The sequence below is a fragment of the Anomaloglossus baeobatrachus genome, chromosome 11, assembly GCF_048569485.1.
Source record: "Anomaloglossus baeobatrachus isolate aAnoBae1 chromosome 11, aAnoBae1.hap1, whole genome shotgun sequence".
Lineage (NCBI taxonomy): Eukaryota > Metazoa > Chordata > Amphibia > Anura > Aromobatidae > Anomaloglossus > Anomaloglossus baeobatrachus.
The window spans coordinates 17,422,268-17,442,589 of record NC_134363.1 but is presented as its reverse complement, the minus strand read 5'-3'; the positions used below and the strand labels follow the sequence as shown (position 1 = coordinate 17,442,589).

General features: G+C 44.9%; 1 protein-coding gene across 1 annotated transcript in view; it reads right to left on the bottom strand.

Annotated features, from left to right (window-relative positions):
* LOC142256530 (phospholipase A2 inhibitor and Ly6/PLAUR domain-containing protein-like) overlaps window positions 1-9,374 on the bottom strand; it is an 11,838-nt gene extending 2,464 nt beyond the window's left edge. The window contains exons 1-4 of the mRNA XM_075328280.1: window positions 9,291-9,374; window positions 6,828-6,947; window positions 6,591-6,737; window positions 6,280-6,429 (exon numbers count right to left, since the gene is read on the bottom strand). Coding sequence (XP_075184395.1) covers window positions 6,280-6,429; window positions 6,591-6,737; window positions 6,828-6,947; window positions 9,291-9,342 — 469 coding nt within the window. The 5' untranslated portion in view covers window positions 9,343-9,374. The remainder of the gene's footprint in view (window positions 1-6,279; window positions 6,430-6,590; window positions 6,738-6,827; window positions 6,948-9,290) is intronic.
* Window positions 9,375-20,322: the final 10,948 nt, after the last annotated feature.

The window sequence follows — 20,322 nt, the reverse complement described above, 5'->3', positions numbered from 1 at the left end:
CCTAGGTCAGGCATGAAGGTCCAGGCAGGCCTGATAACACCTGTACAGCGAGGTGACCATCAAAGACCTCATTGACCATAAAAATCTGAGACTCAGTAGCAAAGAGAGAGCTGGGCACAAACCAGAGACTCCAACCCCACTGGGCACACTACTGTAAAACGGACAGCAGTGGAAAATCCACCGGACAGGGACCCCCAGTTGCTCTACGCCGCCGGGAACCACTAACCAGAGACAGGTGCAGGAGAAGAAGGCACCAGATTACTACACTGGCACTGGGAAGAAGGAGACCTGGAGGTGAAACCAGCCAGCCTCGGGTAACCAGTTACCACCAGAAAGTGAGTAAAGAACCAGTTGCACTAAACCCCTTGTGGGGACTACCTTCTTCTGACACCTGTCACATCACCTACCCTCTGGGGCCTGGCACTGCATGTGGAGGGTCTAACATCCAGGCTGCCATTAACACCAGCCCCAATAGTGGACATTGTCCAGCGGCGGCTCCATATACTTAGCTGCAAACCGCAAGTTGCGTCACGTGTGAACATTAATCTAATCCCCTGTGAATATATCCCCTTTTCAAAAAGCACCCTGGGCACGGAACGGGGCAACGGCTACCAAAGTGACATTTCCCCAGTTGTACACTGCCCAGGACCGAGTACCTCATAACCCTGGGCGACACAGATGCAGATACTAAGTGATGGGGGTGGTACTGGAGCATGCATCCACCATTCAACTGGTGATTAATGGAGGGCTTTTTTTTTATTTATATGTATGTGTGTGTGTGTGTGTGTGTGTGTGTGTGTGTGTGTATGTATGTATGTATATATGTATATGTATGTATATATGTATATGTATATATATATATATATATATATATATATATATATATATATGTATGAAATAGGACACCACAAGTATCTTCCTCTAGAGAAAGCTGCATGCGAAACACACATCGGGATTGGAAGAGAGATACAGAATTTACTGCCAACATGTGTAAGTGCTGCGCTTTATAATGATCCAAAATAATCCCATTTACTGTTTATTACATGTGACTATTTTACATGGAGTTAGAACATGCAATTTATTTGATACCTAATGGTTACTAATATATTTATTCAAAATCTTCATAGGTGCTGTATATACTGCACTTTTCATTATTTGTACATTTCATTCTTGATTTACTTGTCCACTTTTTAGCTTACAAGGAAATAGCACTTGCACTTTATTTATCATTCAATAATACCTCTTTATATATAAAGTAATTGTTGGTAATAATTTTAGGACAAAAAAATATCATGTAGACTTTTGGATATCCATCTAATCATGTGTTCCTGAGTACATAAATATCACCATTGTTATATGTTTATAAAATTATTTATTTACTGATGTAATCCAAGTGATTACTGTGACCACAATATTATTTTTTTTTATCTTGATAACCTCCTTATTGACCTCTCATTATTGTATTTATATCTTTAAGTAAAGTATGTTCAAATAAAATTATAATACTCTACTTATCGGTGGGTGGTCTCTGCTTATCCATTTGTTCCTTAATACGTATACGCATTGTTATTGGAATATTTTGTCCAGTTAACGTATTTTTTTTATGGATTTTGATGGGGGAATTCTTCAAACTAAATTATGTTCCTGGTAGGGAAAAATATGTTGTGCTAAATCTGTTTACTTTTAGTTGATGAAAAAGTAGGAAAAACAATGGCTCTTGGAAGAAGGGGATACAAAAGCACACAAAATAGAAAATTACCTGGCTAAGAAAGGATTAGTAAACTAATATTGTGACCGTATATAAACAGAACTCCGGAGTTCTTTGAGGAAGGGGGCCACATTTGATTCGAAACGCGCGTCGGATTTAAGCCCATAATCTTGACTCGAAAAAAATGGCTCGAAAAAGTTGAAAAAAATGGCTCTTGGAGGAAGAGAAAAAAAAAAGCACACAAAATAAAAATTAATCTCGTTGATAAGAGACTGGTAGACTAATATTATGACCAGATATTAACACATCTCTTAGACCTGTTGAAAATTTGTGGTTATTTTGAAACTGGTAGGGAAAAATATGTTGGGCTAAATCTATTAACTTTTAGTTGATGAAAACGTAGAAAAAAAATGGCTCTTGAAAGAAGGGGATACAAAAACAAAAGCACACAAAATAGAAAATCATCTGGTTAAGAAAAGAGTAGTAAACTAATATTGTGACCGTATGTAAACAGAATAAACAGAACTTCAGAGTTCTTTGAGGAAGGGGGCCACATTCGATCCAAAACGCGCGTCAGATCAAGCCTATAATCTTGACTCGGAAGAAAAAGGCTTGAAAAAGTTGAAATAAATGGCTCTTGGAAGAAGATAAGAGACTAGTATACTAATATCATGACTGTATATAAACAGAACTCCAGAGTTCTTTGAGGAAGGGGGCCACATTTGATCCGAAACACGCGTCGGATTCAAACCCATAATCTTGACTTGAAAAAAATGGCTTGAAAAATTAGAATAAAATGGCTCTTGGAAGAGGATGATAAGAGACTGGTAGACAAATATTATGACCGGATATTAACAGATCTCTTAGACCTGTTGAAAATTTGTGGTTATTTTGAAACTGGTAGGGAAAAATACCTTGTGCTAAATTTGTTCACTTTTAGTTGATGAAAAAGTAGAAAAAAAATGGCTCTTGGTAGAAGAGGATATAAACAAAAATTTACACAAAATAGAAAATTACCTGGCTAAGAAAGGACTAGTAAACTTATATTGTGACCGTATATAAACAGAGCTCCAGAGTTCATTGAGGAAGGGGGCCGCAATTGCTAACAAAACGCGCGTTGGATTCAAGCCCAGAAGCCATTCACTAATTATCTGTGGGAAGGACATAACTGTATGACTCATCCAGAAACTTAATCCGATCTATCGGTAGACTCCCAGGAGAACCTGTGAACCTGTGCCCCAGGAAGATCTTCGATAAAAGAGCTTACCTGTCTGTTCACTCACATGGAATAGAATCACAGTCTGTGGACGATGTTAGTGAACTGCTGCTCATACGTGCTGCAATCCAATGCAGACAGGGAACAGAGTGATACTCTGCAGCAAGCCCAGCGGACGGTGACCGACAACCAGGTAACTCACACCAGCCACCTGGCATGGGAGCTTGGTGCACCGTTTCATCTCTGCTACACACCAATTTAGCCTCAGCTGGCCGACACACTGTGAATGCATGGAGGTCAGACACACAAGGGAGGGCACGGTCTCTGCATATTGCAACTATCTGGATATGCAGAGCAGGCGTACCGTTCGGACAGACACTGAAGTATGGAAACAACTGTAATATCTGGGGTACAGCTATCTAGCAAAACCAAAACAGAAAAATAACTCCTAAAATCAATATTTATTAGGTAAAATATTAAAAATGCTCAAAACATACAGAGCATAATAACTCTTATATTATCAAAAAGTAGTTTACTGGTCACGTGAAGTGAGTGGGAGGACAAAAAGGGGGGTACAAACCAGCATGTGAGGAAAGGGGCACTAGTTATCTCAACAATAATAGGTAAGCCCTGGGTAGCATAGCTCAAAATCTTGTAGTTGGACGTGTGAGTAGCCTATTGTCCTTAGGGATATATAGGGGATGGTCTCTCCCTCCCTTTTAGCTACTTACCAGCAGAGGTGCACCTTAAGGTATTGGGTACCCCCCGCTCCTCGTCGGCTGTCCCTGAGCTGTCCCTACGACCCGCAAGTCGCAAGAAAACCCACCACCAAGAGTGGAAGTGCAGAATAGTCAATAGGTCATTATCACATATGGTTACCTAGACAGATTGGTAACCCTAATGCAGCTGATCCTTAAAAATGGGAAGGAAAAGCAAGATTAACTACTGTATAATATATTTTTGCATCAAATTTGGGAATCCATACATAGTTCTTTAAGTATGCTCCTCATGCAGTAGTAGCCAATTATCACTGTACATATGTAAGTTTATGCACAGTTAGAAAAGATAATATTAGGTACCAATATACCGATAATGTATATAAATAACAAATAATCCCAGCAGGGAACTTATCTGCTGGGGTCACTGATAACAATCCAAATCCCGACGCGTTTCCCCCCTATACTTTGTCTTAGGGGTTCATCAGGGGAAGAAGAACCAAGGATTTCATCAAATCCGAACATATATCAGTTTCATCAATTTTTATATCTTGGTGCAGTTGGCTTTCTCAATATAGGCAGACCGACCTCAGTGGCCTAAGATAATGGGCAAGTCGTCCGGCAGATATCCCCAGTAGAAACTCCAGGTACAATGACCATGGTGTTCTGAGACGCAAAGCCACACTGTGAATGCATGGAGGTCAGACACACAAGGGAGGGCACGGTCTCTGCATATTGCAACTATCTGGATATGCAGAGCAGGCGTACCGTTCGGACAGACACTGAAGTATGGAAACAACTGTAATACCTGGGGTACAGCTATCTACCAGTGACTATTGCATATATACCGCTTCTTGAGGATCAGATAATATCTGGGGGGATTCATAGTTATCCCCTCCCCCTGTAAGAATTAGCATAAGTATTAGGCTAGTTTCACACATCCATTTTTTGCCGTCAGGCACAATCCTGTAAAAAACGGAAAGAACGGATCCGGCGTTGCCGCTGGATCCGTTCTTTCCCCCATAGACTTGTATTATATGGGGGAAATTACTTGTATTACTTGTAGATGGCCGGATTGTGCCGCATGGCCTTGCGTTGTATCCGGCTTTTGCCGGATCCAACGTAAATAGATGATCCGGCGGCCGGATGGAATGCTGCTTGTAGCGTTTTTTGTCTCCGGTAAAAAAACGTATCACGCCATATCTGGCTCCATGCGGCGTGTTTAACAATGAAACCCTATGGACGCCGGATCACAATGTCGTAATGCGGTAAAAACCCGGTCCGGCCATAGGATCCGTTTTTTTAAACGGAGCATGCTCAGCATCACAACGGATCTGTAAAAAAAATGGAAGTAACGCATGGAAAAAACTGATGCGACAGATCCGTTTTTTCACCTGATCCATCGCATCAGTTTTTTTACCGGATCTTGCCTGATGCCAAAAAACTGATGTGTGAAAGCAGCCTTATACAATCGATGTAACTTTTCCCTTCCAGGATCTGTGGTGAGGTCATACCCATGTGACCAGAAGGGGCGGGGTCACAGCCAACAAAGCTGATATCAGGAAACCACACTTTTCTGTTGGCTGAAGCCCTGCCCCTTCTGGTCACATGGGTATGGCCTCAGCACAGGTTCTGGAAGTGAAAAGTTACATTGATTGTATAATACGTATGCTAATTCTAACAGGAGGAGGGGAAAATTATGAATCCCCCCCAGATATTATCTAATCCTCAGCTGCTGTCACTCTCGTAGCCGCCGGTTTTATAAACTTTACTTTCTTGGATTTCAAAACCTAAACATCTGAGCTGACCACTAAAGGTATGTAGAGAATCAGCCTGATAGTGCCAGTATAGCACTGCATGTATAGAATCAGCCTGATAGTGCCAGTATAGCACTGTATGTATAGACTCAGCCTGATAGCGCCAGTATAGCACTGTATGTATAGAATCAGCCTGATAGTGCCAGTATAGCACTGTATGTATAGAATCAGCCTGATAGCACCAGTATAGCACTGTATGTATAGAATCAGCCTGATAGTGCCAGTATAGCACTGTATGTATAGACTCAGCCTGATAGCGCCAGTATAGCAATGGATGTATAGAATCAGCCTGATAGTGCCAGTATAGCACTGTATGTATAGACTCAGCCTGATAGTGCCAGTATAGCACTGTATGTATAGAATCAGCCTGATAGTGCCAGTATAGCACTGTATGTATAGAATCAGCCTGATAGTGCCAGTATAGCACTGTATGTATAGAATCAGCCTGATAGTGCTAGTATAGCACTGTATGTATAGAATCAGCCTGATAGTGCCAGTATAGCACTGTATGTATAAACTCAGCCTGATAGTGCCAGTATAGCCCTGTATGTATAGAATCAGCCTGATAGTGCCAGTATAGCACTGGCTTTAGGTTATATACAAAAATCCAAGTGATTCGTTCCCTTTAAATTGAACTTCAGTTCAAATTCAGACAGCATTTTTCAGAGAGGATTATACTGCCATTCTAACATTTCAAAGTAGATGAGTTTCAAAGTAAGTACACCAGCCTTTTTAGGGCTAATAGATTTGTTTAATACAGTGAATAGTGTCTTTTTTAAAATTTGATGACAGATCCCTTGTATAAAACATAGATTTGTTCACCTGCATCTACCACATGCTCTCGATAGTCAAAACAATGATCCATGGATCCAGTGCAGTCCATCTCCTCGTTACTCTCACATTCCTCTACAGTACCGGTACAGTAGGCAGATGGACATTTTACACCATTTGGTGTTGGATCTTCTTCAGGAACTGGAGGAACACAACAATAATTGTTTTAATTAAAATTTTAAGTAGATTGTCAAGAAACATTCTCATCTCACCTCCAGTGCTCTAACCTATATAACTATTTAAGTTCTTATGGACTTTGGTCGTCAATAAAATGTTCCAATTATTAACATTGTGACACTTACTGTCATAGTCATCAGTGTTGCATAAATTCCCATCGCAGCATTTCACGTAATTTCGAAATGTGAAGTTTTTTGCGTTTGATGAACCTTTCATTCTACACACAGTTTCGTTGGCGCAACCTTTCAATATTGACTTAATATCTCTTCCATCTACAAAGTAAGTAAATCAACATTACTAAACGAGAAATGCAAGAGGGATACTGTAGTTTGGTAAAAGGAAACGAAAATAGTACTACTTACCCTCACCAAGATATAGGTGCTGGGACATAGTCATACATCGATCTCCAAAGCATTCATCCTCAGACCCATCACATGTTGTAGACTTACGACATAAACTAGAGTAACATTTATAGGACAAAGCTGTAAAATAAAGGGGACAATCCAGTGGCACTTTTTGTTGACATTAAAAAAGGGGGAATTAAGGTGAAAATACTAATTTTTTGTTATAAATAAAGTCATATATTTCATAACCAAGGCGACACGAATATTATTCATTGTGACTGTAAACCTATAGTGACTTGAATTCTTGACTCATCTTTTCGTAAGATTATGTTTTTTCCACTTTGTCCTTGTTCCACGAAATTCACATTTAAGGCTTTTAGCCTACATCCACTTTTCAACTGAATTCTCATTTGGCTATTCAAATTATTTTTGTACAGTGGGGAATATAAGTATTTGATGCACTGACAATTTTGCAGGTTTTTCCACCTACAAGGATTGGAGAGGTTCGTAATTTTTGTCGTAGGTCCACTTCACCTGTTACATACAGTGGGAGACCTTTGGATTATCGGGTCATCACAGGGTATTGCACAATCTTCCCTCCCGTGCAGTATCCACCTCCTTCTTGGTTTAGGGTCCCTAACTACATGGTGTTGCCTACATCAGCTAATCAAACCCTAGATACACTCTGCACCACAGCCACCAAACACACCAGTGGACGGCTTGAGTGGAATAGAGTCGCCCACCTGGGGGGTTGAAGTGGGGAGGTGAGGAGTGTCAGAAGGAGAGTTGGGTCTGAGAAGTGAAAGTGAGAGGTGGTCAGGAGCAGGACTCCTGGGAAGCAATCTAGGTGGCAGACGGTGGTCTGGGGCTAGAGGAGCTGGACCCACGGTCGCAGGGGATCGTGACAAGGGGCATGTATCTGTCGAGGAGGACAGTCGGCGGCCTTGCACCATCACCTGGCTGGGACCAAGGCATGACTGGGTACATGGACCCTAGGTCGGGGAGTAAGTTCAGGCAATCCGATAATTTACCCGAGGAGAACTGAGTCTTCAAGAGCTGTTCCCATCTTCTCCAAAATCGGGGCATTAGCGCAACGTGGGGGATATAACTTTCCAATTCAAAATGGTCCAGAAAATCCCAAGGGTGAGCCCTGAGAGCAAGCTCCCTCACTTAGCCATAGTGGGGAGCGGGACGTGGCAAATTTCACACTACCGGGACCACCAAAGAAGTAAACTTAGTGCCAGGAGGCAGGTCATGAATCACCAGGCAGCACCATTGGGGATGGGACCCGAACTAAGCTCCCCTCAGCGGCAGCGGTGTCCAGAGATTTGTTTGACCAGTTGTCGGTGTCAGCTTAATAAACTGAGTGACCCCCTTGCATCGAACGGCACTCCCCCACCACCATCACCAAGCCCCGGGGTATTTCCCCCCTACTCGTGGAGGGTCCTAACAAATGGCTGCCCCATTCCATCATCCCCGGGTACTCCCAACTGCAGTGGTGGTACTCCTAATTACCACATACCACGGGTTACGTCAGAAACTTTATAACCCCCCTTGTAAATAACCCCCTTCATTTGGGTGGCCGCATGACCCCCAGGTCCGGAGACCCTCGAGCCTCTGAAAACCCGAATCCGAGCATCTCGGCTACTGGCACGGGGGCGGCACATACAGAATAAAATTCTAAAAATCCCATTGAATGATTTTTAAAGAATTAATTTGCTTTTCATTGCATGAAATAAGTGTTTGAAATAATAGATAAAAGGAGCTCAATATTTGGTACATACATCTTTGTTTGCAATTACAGAGGTCAGACATTTCCTGTTGTTCTACACCCAATTTCCCACACTGCAGCAGGGAGTTTGGAGCACTGCTCCTTACAGATCTTTACTAGATCGTTGAGGTTTCGGGGCTGTCTCTATACAGCATTGAATTTCCCTCATTCCAAGGATTTTCTATTGGATTCAGGTCTGGAGACTGGCTAGGCCACTCTAGGACCTTGAAATGTTAAAATGGTTAAAATGAACCAGCGTTGTTCGATGTAACGCGTTTCGGACCAGTCAGGTCCTTATTGACTGTAGTGAATAAGGACCTGACTGCAGAAGCACAGGGCAGCGGGAAGCGCAGCACCAGGGAGAGAAGGACTTGGGCGGGAGCGTGTATCAGCTGATTGTTAAAAAAAGTAAGCAACCTTTTACCTCCCGGCTTTTAAACAATCATGCATCTATTTCAGCCTTTTACTCAGCCCCCAGACCACTTTGTAGGGTCCAGCAGACAATTACTCGCATTTCCCATTGACTTGCATTGTACTCGCTACTCGTAACGAGTACCAAAGTATTAGGAACTACTTGTTACGAGTATTGCAAGTCCGAGTATTTCACTACTCGCTCATCCCTAATATATTTGTGTACACGGGCAAAAATCATAAAGAAAAATTACAATAAAGTTTGTGAATGCTGAGTAACAAAACTAGAATTGTCTTACCTGAGAGGACAAGAGCAGACATCATGCAAAGCAAAGCCACCAGGTTCTTCATTGTGGATGAATGGGCGGCTTCTCAGATTCTCTTCAACTTGTCATGTTGTCTGCACACAGGGATCATATATTTATACTCTTTGAAAAAGTATCACGGGATGGATGAGATCAGTCCCATAACATCTACAATGGCACACCACACCTTCCAAGTTTGCCAGAATAAATATTCTTCCATATGACAATGCCCTGATGATCTAAAATACTATGAATCGATCAGAATATAGGTCAATTTGATTTGGCCAAAAGGAGAAGAACACTTTGTCTTGTTTGTTTTTGTGCAATAGCTATCTCAGGAGACTGTATTTACTTTCTCTTAAGGTGGTGACACACATAGCGACGACGACAACGACATCGCTGCTAAGTCACCATTTTCTGTGACGTAGCAGCGACGTCGCTGTCGCTGTGTGTGACATCCAGCAACGACCTGGCCGATGCTGTGAGGTCGCCGGTCGTTGCTGAATGTCCTGCTTCATTTTTTTGACGTTGCTCTCCCGCTGTGAAGCACACATCGCTGTGTGTGACAGCGAGAGAGCGACGAACTGAAGCAAGCAGGGAGCAGGGAGCCGGCGTCTGGCAGTCTGCGGTAAGCTGTAACCACGGTAAACATCGGGTAACCAAAAAGCCCTTTCCTTGGTTACCCAATATTTACATTAGTTACTAGCGCCCGCCGTTCTTACGCTGCCAGTGCCGGCTCCCTGCATACGTTGCTGGAGTACACATCGGGTAATTAACCCAATGTGTACTCTGGCTAGGAGTGCAGGGAGCCAGCGCTAAGCAGTGTGCTCTCACGCTGCCAGTGCCGGCTCCCTGCTCCCTGCACACATAGCTGGAGTACACATCGGGTAATTAACCCGATGTGTACTCTGGCTAGGAGTGCAGGGAACAGGGAGCCGGCACTGGCAGCGTGAGAGCGGCGGACGCTAGTAACTAAGGTAAATATCGTGTAACCCAGAGAAGTGCTTTCCTTGGTTACCCGATATTTACCTTTATTTACGCTTACACGCGTTGCTGCTGGCTGGGGGCTGGTCACTGGTTGCTGGTGAGATCTGCCTGTTTGACAGCTCACCAGTGACCATGTAACGACGCAGCAGCGATCCTGATAAGGTCAAATCGCTGGTCGTGATCGCTGCTGCGTCACTATGTGTGACACCACCTTTAGTGTCACGGTTGACAAACAGTCATGTGGTGTCCAGCTGTAGAACGTTGAAGGATATGGCCACACAAACTTCTCCGTGAAATTCTTTTCTTCATTGTGTGGCGTAAACAGTATTATATGTGTCTTCTCTGCTTGGGGTTATTCTCTTTTCTTTTAGGACCCTGCAGATATCCTCACCTTTCAGCTGCTAATCATCATCCATTTCCCTTTAACCCACATTTCCCCTTAGTGTTTGCTGGTGATAGTTATATTCCTATACATGCCTTGGATGCAAACAATTAGCTTGTATTAATATGAAGAAATGTTGTTGTTGCTATTCCTCTCTTCTTTGGAAATAAGTTACTCATTTAGTTCAACTTGTTTGTGCTCCCTGTGTTCTCTTTAAAGCTTTGTGGGGCTGGTTAACCGCTCATTTCAGCTTTTCCCTACCTAGGGCCCAACTCAGGGTCAGCCAGGACCAGGTATCTAGCTCGGCCCATAGGTGCAGAACCTAGTGTGGTTAGGGAATTCATGAGTGAGTGGAATGTTTGGTCAGAGGTCACCATCTCCACCTTCCCTTCCTGGTCTCCCTACGCTTGGTACTTTCTCATACATAGCGTGACAGTATCACTAGCCATATAATAAAAACAACGGTCACTTTTTCTGTTGTTGTTGTTGGTGTGGTGTTTTTTTTATTGGATCCCATTACTGTCCTGTCTGAGCAGCTTCAGGATCTGACCTTTAGTCAGCAGTTTAGCAGCAACAGCAGTCGAAGACTCCTTATTTTTAGGATTTTGCAGATAAGCAGGTCAAGTCTGAGCCCAAGATTGCTCTCACAGACAGTTTCGTAGGGTTAGAGACATGTTTTTGATGTTCAAAGAATACTGTAAATTGTACTTTAGGCTTCGGCTTTACTCGACTAAAGATGAAAAACAGTGAGTGGTGATGGTGATCTCACTTTTACAGGGGGATCCACAATCCTGTTCTTTCTCTTTGACACATGGCTCTGGTTGACTCTGGTTGGGGAATAGGTCTATGATGATACTGACCGAGTCTCCTTGGCTGATGCCAGGATGCGTCACCTCTAGCAAGGGTAGTGGACACCAGATACTTATTGATCAGAATCTCATAAATGGGAAGCTGACACGAATTGCAATGACCCGGCTCTTAGAAGCCAATTTTGTCAGGAACTTTCAGAAAGGTTCAAGAATGCCTTGGTGATTTATGAAACCCCTGAGTAATTGGAGGCTGCCATATCTTTGACTATAAGTGTGGATAAATTATCCCGAGATTGAATGGTTAGACCACTTTTTTTGGAGACTCTATCTCTGGGCAGCACTCCATTGTGGGGAGGGCAATGTGAGGGTGACCATCACTCATGGGTTTGGAGGAGTCCATGCAGCTTGTATGGCCACCTCTTCGCATATTTCCACTGAGATCTGCAAAAAAGGTTATTTTATGATAAAAAGGGGAATTTATTGGAGTCTGACCCTGAGTTCTGAAGCAAAAAGGAACATCTGGAACTCGACTGACACCTGGGGGTGTGGAAGTGGACAATCAGGATGTGTGTATCTTCCACATGTATTTCTCAGTTTGTCCTTACAGCAGAGATAGTTCTACAGAGCAGGAATGTGAACATTTCTGAATTTTTGATAGTTTAGAAGGAGTATGCATGGTGGATGCTCTGTTCGTAAGAACTCATGGGCATACATGCAGTATGTTAACTAAAACCACTTATATCTATGCCATCAAATCAGTGCCGCTTACTCAGGGATGCCTGACACAGATTATACATGATATTAGACTGAGGGTAGGACCCCTGCATTATGAAGTAAAATCCTATTATGTCCTTGAAGGCCTTCCCACTCCTATTGTACTGGGTCTACACTGGTTGGTGAAACATAATCCTTTAGTGGATTGGCAACACAGAGAATTTGTGGAGTAGAAAATGTACTGTCTAGATAACTGCATAAAAAAAAAGCCAATAGATCAGCTGCAGGGTATTTTTTTGTCCAGCATGACTGGCCAGCTTGGAGGAATGACCCCACTTAAGAACTTGCTTCCTGTCTTCTATAGCAATGAACATCTTATTGGGAGGCACGTGGGGCATGTCTATAGGAGCCACCATCACCATCCTGGCAGGTGTAATGCCAGGGCCCTGGAGATCACTACCTGTGGAAGGTAGCAGTCCGAGAGAGTAGTCGTCAGGCAGGATCAAACCAGGAATTGCAGAACAGGGACAGAATCGGTAGGCAAGGTCATAATCAGAAAACGTAGCAGAGGTCAATCCGGATAGGGCAGCGAGCTACAAAAACAGCAGGCAGAAGGGTAGTCAGGAAACAAGCAGAAGTCAGAACACCAGAATCACAAAAACAGAACAGGGCAGAACAAGAAGCCAGAATATCAGAACTATCTCTGGCAGTGGTCCGCAGACAGGAGGAGAATTAGAAGGGTGTGGTGTCTTCCCATTGGCTGTAGCTGAATGATGGTAACTTCAGCTGGAAGACACACGCCATCTATAGTCAGCCAGTGGTACTGCAGATCCCAAGGAAACCCAGCCCAGTGGATGAGCGGAGCCTGTGCCCACCGGCGCTGCTGGCATCGACTCCTATCCATCACCAGCACCATCCACGGCCGGATCTCTGCATCGCCTGGCGATTGGAGTAGAAGTCGCTGGAGCAGACTCCGGTGGTGATATAACAGCAGGCTTAACAATGTGCTGAGGCTCCTCCTGGCCGGCTGACAGAAGTGGCTGTGACAGTGCATCGGCCTTGATGTTCTTCTCAGCCGAGTAGAAATGCAGAACAAAGTCGAAGTGGGTGGAGAACAGCGACCTCCGCACTTTGCACAGATTCAACCCCTGAGCCAACTGGAGATAGGCCAGGTTTCTGTGGTCAGTGAGATAGATGACTAGAGGCACTGCACCCTCCTGAAGGCATTGCCCTGCCTCCAATGCCAATTTGATCACAAGCAATTCTTTGTTGCCAATCTGGTAGTTGCACCCAGCCAAAGAGAAGGCCATGGAATAGAATCCACAAGTTACAGTCTTACCCATAGCCAATTCCTGTGTGAGGACCGCAAAGGCACCACAGGATGAAGCATCCACTTCCACAATAAACTACTTGCCTCTAGTCTATGCAGTGCCAGAGCCAAAGAGAAGGCCTGATTGAGGGATGTAAAGGTGTCTTCTGATTATGGGGTCCACACTTTCAGATTTGCCCTTTTACAGGTTAAAGCAGAGATGGGAAGAACCAGGGACGAGAACTGCAGTATGAACGACCTATAATCATAGTATCATAGTATCATAGTTTTTAAGGTTGAAGGGAGACTCTAAAGCCTGGTTTACACGCTTCAATAGATCTTTCAATCCGTCGTCGGGGTCAAGTTGTAAGTGACGCACATCCGGCATCGTTCGTGACGTATTTGTGTGTGAAACCTACGTGCAATCAAGAATGAAGGAAAATACGGTGATCGCATACACGTCGTTTATTCCTCATACATTGAACGTTTTGTTGTATGAACCTAGTCAATTGAAACGTGTGACATCCCTCATACGATTTTGATGTCTGATGCTATGTGCGCTCTGCACCGCAGCTTAAAAAAGGTCCGCTTCAGAGCACAGCTGAAAAGCTGCGTTCTGAAGCGCCTCACAATGTCTGTAATTCACTAATCTCTGTCAGTCCGTCACTATCTCTGTCCCTCACTCTCTGTCCATGTCAGTCTATCCCCCTTACCCCCTCTCTCATATACTCACCGATCCCCGATCTCCGGCCCGGCTCTGCACGGCGTTCACACTGCTCCGGCGGCTTTTACTGTTTTGAAAAAGCCGGCCGCCCATTAAACAATCTCGTATTCCCTGCTTTCCCCGCCCACCGGCGCCTATGATTGGTTACAGTGAGACACGCCCCCCACGCTGAGTGACAGGTGTCACACTGCACCCAATCACAGCAGCTGGTGGGCGTGTCTATACTGTGTAGTGAAATAAATAATTAAATAATTAAAAAAAAGGCGTGCGGTCCCCCCCAATTTTAAAACCAGCCAGATAAAGCCATACGGCTGAAGGCTGGTATTCTCAGGATGGGGAGCTCCACGTTATGGGGAGCCCCCCAGCCTAACAATATCAGCCAACAGCCGCCCAGAATTGCCGCATACATTATATGCGACAGTTCTGGGACTGTACCCAGCTCTTCCCGATTTGCCCTGGTGCGTTGGCAAATCGGGGTAATAAGGAGTTATTGGCAGCCCATAGCTGCCAATAAGTCCTAGATTAATCATGTCAGGCGTCTATGAGACACCTTCCATGATTAATCTGTAAGTTACAGTAAATAAAAACACACACACCCGAAAAAATCCTTTATTAGAAATAAAAAACACAAACATATACCCTGGTTCACCACTTTAATCAGCCCCAAAAAGCCCTCCTTGTCCGGCGTAATCCAGGATGATGCAGCGTCACTTCCAGCGCTGCTGCATGGAGGTGACCGGAGCTGCAGAAGACACCGCCGCTCCGGTCACCTCCACGCAGCTAATGAAGACAGCCGCGCGATCAGCTGATCTGTCACTGAGGTTACCCGCGGCCACCGCTGGATCCAGTGACAGCGGGTAACCTCAGAGACAGATCAGCTGATCGCGCGGCTGTCTTCATTAGCTGTGTGGAGGTGACCGGAGCGGCTGTGTGTGCTGCAGCTCCGGTCACCTCCATGCAGCAGCGCTGGAAGCGACGCTGCATCATCCTGGATTACGCCGGACAAGGAGGGCTTTTTGGGGCTGATTAAAGTGGTGAACCAGGGTATATGTTTGTGTTTTTTATTTCTAATAAAGGATTTTTTCGGGTGTGTGTGTTTTTATTTACTGTAACTTACAGATTAATCATGGAAGGTGTCTCATAGACGCCTGACATGATTAATCTAGGACTTATTGGCAGCTATGGGCTGCCAATAACTCCTTATTACCCCGATTTGCCAACGCACCAGGGCAAATCGGGAAGAGCCGGGTACAGTCCCAGAACTGTCGCATCTAATGTATGCGGCAATTCTGGGCGGCTGTTGGCTGATATTGTTAGGCTGGGGGGCTCCCCTTAACGTGGGGCTCCCCATCCTGAGAATACCAGCCTTCAGCCGTATGGCTTTATCTGGCTGGTTTTAAAATTGGGGGGGACCGCACGCCGTTTTTTTTAATTATTTAATTATTTCACTACACAGTATAGACACGCCCACCGGCTGCTGTGATTGGGTGCAGTGTGACACCTGTCACTCAGCGTGGGGGCGTGTCTCACTGTAACCAATCATAGGCGCCGGTGGGCGGGGAAAGCAGGGAATACGAGATTGTTTAATGGGCAGCCGGCTTTTTCAAAACAGTAAAAGCCGCCGGAGCAGTGTGAATGCCGTGCAGCGCCGGGGATCGGGGATTGGTGAGTATATGAGAGAGGGCTGCTCAATTCACTTACTCAGGAGTTTAGCGGTCACCGGTGAGCCCTTCACAGGTGACCGCTAATCAGGACGCGGCACAGACAGAGCCGCAGCATGACAATGAAGTCGGGTGAAGTTCACCCGAGTTCATTCTGACAGTGCGGCTCTGTCTGTGTCTGCTGTCATCTGCCATTCAGCTCTGCTACATGGCTGTCTGTGGCTGCTGTCAGCGGCCATGTAGCAGAGCTGAATGGCAGATGACATAGTAAAAACGCATCCCTACACATTACACACGCTTGGCAAGTCAATAAATAAAAAAAAAAAAAAAGGTGCCCAATGCATACGTCACAGAACACATGATCTAAAGGATCGCACACAAAATTGATCAATTTAACATAGACTACTAACGCACGTGTGACAGCAAATGAACGACCTACGTGCAATCTCATTTAATCGCATATGCGACCTGGGCGTGTCACATCGCATACGAGATCGCATACCTAATTGTAAGGTGTAATGCTGGCTTAAGTCCATCTAGTTCAACCTGTAGCCTAACATGTTGATCCAGAGGAAGGCAAAAAAACCCCAATGTGGCAAACAAGTTCCAATGGGGAAAAAATGTCCTTCCTTCGTCCACATCCGGCAATGAGACTAGTTCTCTGGATCAATACCATGTCATAAAATCTAATATACATAACTGGTAATATTAAATTTTTCAAGAAAGGCATCCAGGCTCTGCTTAAATGTTAGTAGTGATTCACTCATTACAACATCATGCGGCAGAGAGTTCCATAGTCTCACTGCTCGTACAGTAAAGAATCCTCGTCTGTGATTATGATTAAACCTTCTTTCCTCAAGACGTAGCGGATGCCCCCGTGTTCCAGTCGCAGGCCTAGGTGTAAAAAGATCTTTGGAAAGGTCTCTGTACCGTCCCCTCATATATTTATACATTGTGATTAAATCCCCCCTAAGCCTTTTTTTTTCCAAACTAAATAACCCCAAGTTTAATAACCTGTCTTGGTATAGCAGCCCACCCATTCCTCTAATAATCTTGGTCGCTCTTCTCTGCACCCTCTCCAGTTCAGCTATGTCCTTCTTGTATATCGGTGACCAGAATTGTACACAGTATATAAGTGCGGTCGCACTAGTGACTTGTACAGAGGTAGAACTATATTTTTTTCATGAACACTTCTACCTCTTTTAATACATCCCATTATTTTATTAGCCCTGGCAGCAGTTGCCTGACACTGGCCACTAAAGTGAAGTTTACCATCCACCCATACACCCAAGTCTTTTTCTGTGTCTGTTTTACCCAGTGTTCTACAATTAAGTACATAATCATAAATGTTATTTCCTCTACCCAAGTGCATGACTTACATTTATCTACATTAAACTTCAATTGCCACTTCTCAGCCCAATCCTCCAATTTACATAAATCTCCCTGTAATATAAAATTATCCTCCTCTGTATTGATTACCCTGCAGAGTTTAGTATCATCTGCAAATATTGAAATTCTACTCCGCATGCCCCCAACAAGGTCATTTATAAATATGTTGAAAAGAAGTGGGCCCAATACTGACCCCTGTGGTACCCCACTATGAACTGAGACCCAGTCCGAGTACGAACCATTAATAACCACCCTTTGTTTCCTATCACTGAGCCTATCACCCAGTTACACATATTTTCCCCTATCCCCATTATTCTCATTTTATGTACCAACCTTTTGGTTGGTACATAAAATAATTGGCAAAACCGAGGAACCACTGGTTTGCTTTAAAACTGGGACAAGGCCACTTTAGTACCGCTAACCGCTTGTCTGTGTCAATCCTCAGGCCGGTATCTAAGGTAATGTAGCCATAAGGCCGCTTTACACACTATGACATCGCTAAAGCGATGTCGTTGGGGTCCCGGAATATGTGACACACATCCGGCCGCGTTAGCGATGTCGTTGCGTGTGACACCTATGAGCGATTTTGAATTGTCGCAAAAACATTCAAAATCGCTAATTGGTGACATGCCCCCCTATTCTCAATTATCGTTGCTGCTGCATGTACGATGTTGTTCGTCGTTCCTGCAGCAGCACACATCACTATGTGTGACACCGCAGGAACAAGAAACCTCACCTTACCTGCAGCCGCCGGCAATGAGGAAGGAAGGAGGTGGGCGGGATGTTACGTCCCGCTCATCTCCGCCCCTCCTTTTCTATTGGGCGGCGGCTCAGTAACGCTGCTGTGACGTTGCTGTGATAATGAACGAATCGCCCCCTTAGAAAGGAGGCGGTTCGCCGGTCACAGCATTGTCGCAGAGCAGGTATGTGCGTGTGATGCTGCTGTAGCGATAATGATCGCTACTGCAGCGATCACCACATATCGGCCATACGACGGGGGCGGGTGCTATCGCGCTCGACATCGCCAGCAAATGGTAGCGATGTCGCAGCGTGTAAAGCGGCCTTAAGAAATGCAGAGAGGAATGCTCAAAGAGACACTTCTTGTATTTGGCATAGAAACGATTCTCCCTTAGACTCTACAGCACCTGACGAACATTCCTTCTATGTGTACGCAGGTCTGATGAGAACATGAGAATGTCATTCAGGCATACCACCAAACATGTAGAGCAGATCTTGGAAAATATTGTTGACAAATTCCTGGCACCATAGATAAAATATAGTCTTTGGTTCTGACCACAGCAGTAGATGCTGGTGTCATAGATTTGGCCATATGGATTGATGGATGGATGAGGTAGCAGTAGCCGAGGATACTTGCAGTATCGGGTATTGTGGATTTTGGCTGACGTGGATACTTGCAGCAGGAAATATCGTGATAGCCGCCCGATGTGGATGGCTGCAGCAGCATTAACAGTGCACTGGTAATACACTAACACAGACAAGAATCAGCAGCAGAATACAGCACAATGATAGCAGCTTCAGCACAATGGGACCTGAGAACTTCCAACATTAGCAATGCATTGCCCAGGCACTTCCCTTAAGGGAAAGGTGCCTTAAATACTTGCAGCCTCTCAACAAGCAGAGAGGTAACTTCTGGATCAGGGCATGCTGGGTCTTTAAGAAAAAAGAGGCCTGTGAGGCGTGCAGAGGCTCAGGGAAACAGCAGCAGGGACTGGGGATGGGACAGCTATTGCTGGATAATCTGGATGATAAGAGTCCCAGCGTCCTCAATGATGGAGGTGGAAGGACAGAACTGGGCCACCAGTATGGTTGTTATATCCAAAAGGTTGGTTCATTCATTTCATGCTTACTATCCAGATAAGGCTAGTCTGGAGTGTCCGTAGACCACTTGCAGAATGCAGGGTACTGTCATGGATGTGTCACGATTGACAGACAGTCATGTGGTGTCAAGCTTTAGAAAGTCACAGCATTTAGCTGAACAAACTTCTCCCTGATATTCTATGCTTCCTGCTGTGGTGTAAATGGTATCCTTTGTGTCTTCTCTGTTTGGAGTTAATTCCTTTCCTTTTAGGACCCTACAGATATCCTGACCTTTCAGCAGCTAATTATCATTACTTCCCCTTGTGTCCTTAAATACCCATATTTTCCGGTGATAGAGTTATATTTCTAGACAGCCTTGGATTCAAGCATTCGGCATGTAATTATTTGAAGAAACGTTGTTGTTGCTGTTTCTCTCGCTGAGGCTTCTTGGAGATATGTTAATCATTCACTTCCCCAGGTTAGTGCTCCCTGTGTCTACTTTAGAGCTTAGTTTGTTTGACTAAAGGCCACTTTACATGCAGAGACATTGCGAGCGTTGTCGCTACTGATCTCACCCACCCCCGTTCGTTGTGCGTCATGGGCAAATCGCTGCCTGTGATGCACAATATCGTTAGTCCCCATCACACATACTTACCTGCCTAGCAACGTCGCTGTGGCCGGCGAACCGCCCCCTTTCTAAGAGGGCGGTTCGTGCGGCATCACACGGCAGCCGTCCAATAGAAGCGGAGGGGCGGAGAGCAGCCAAAAGAAAGACATGCCCACCTTGTTGCCGGAGGACGCAGGTACGATGTTGTTCCTCGTTCCTGGGGTGTCACATGTGTGCTGCCTCAGGAACGACGAAAAACCTGCATCCTGCAACAGCAACGATATTTGCGATTGGGTGAGTAATTTTGATCGTTAGCGGTCGTTCGTACGTTTCACACGCAACAACGTCGCTAACGAGGCCGGATGTGCGTCACGAATTCCGTGACCCCAACAACATCTCGTTAGCGATATCGTTGCGTGTAAAGCCTCCTTAAGTACTCTTCCCATCCGCTTCCTACCTAGGGACCAGTTCAGGTTCAGCCAGGGCCAGGTGTTCTGCTTGGTTCATAGTTACGAAATCTATCTAGGGTGGTCAGAGGAGCCAGGGACCAGTGGAAGGTTTGACACGGGGTTTCCATTCCCTTCCTGGTCGGCGAACCCAAGGTACTTTCCCATACCTATCTACAC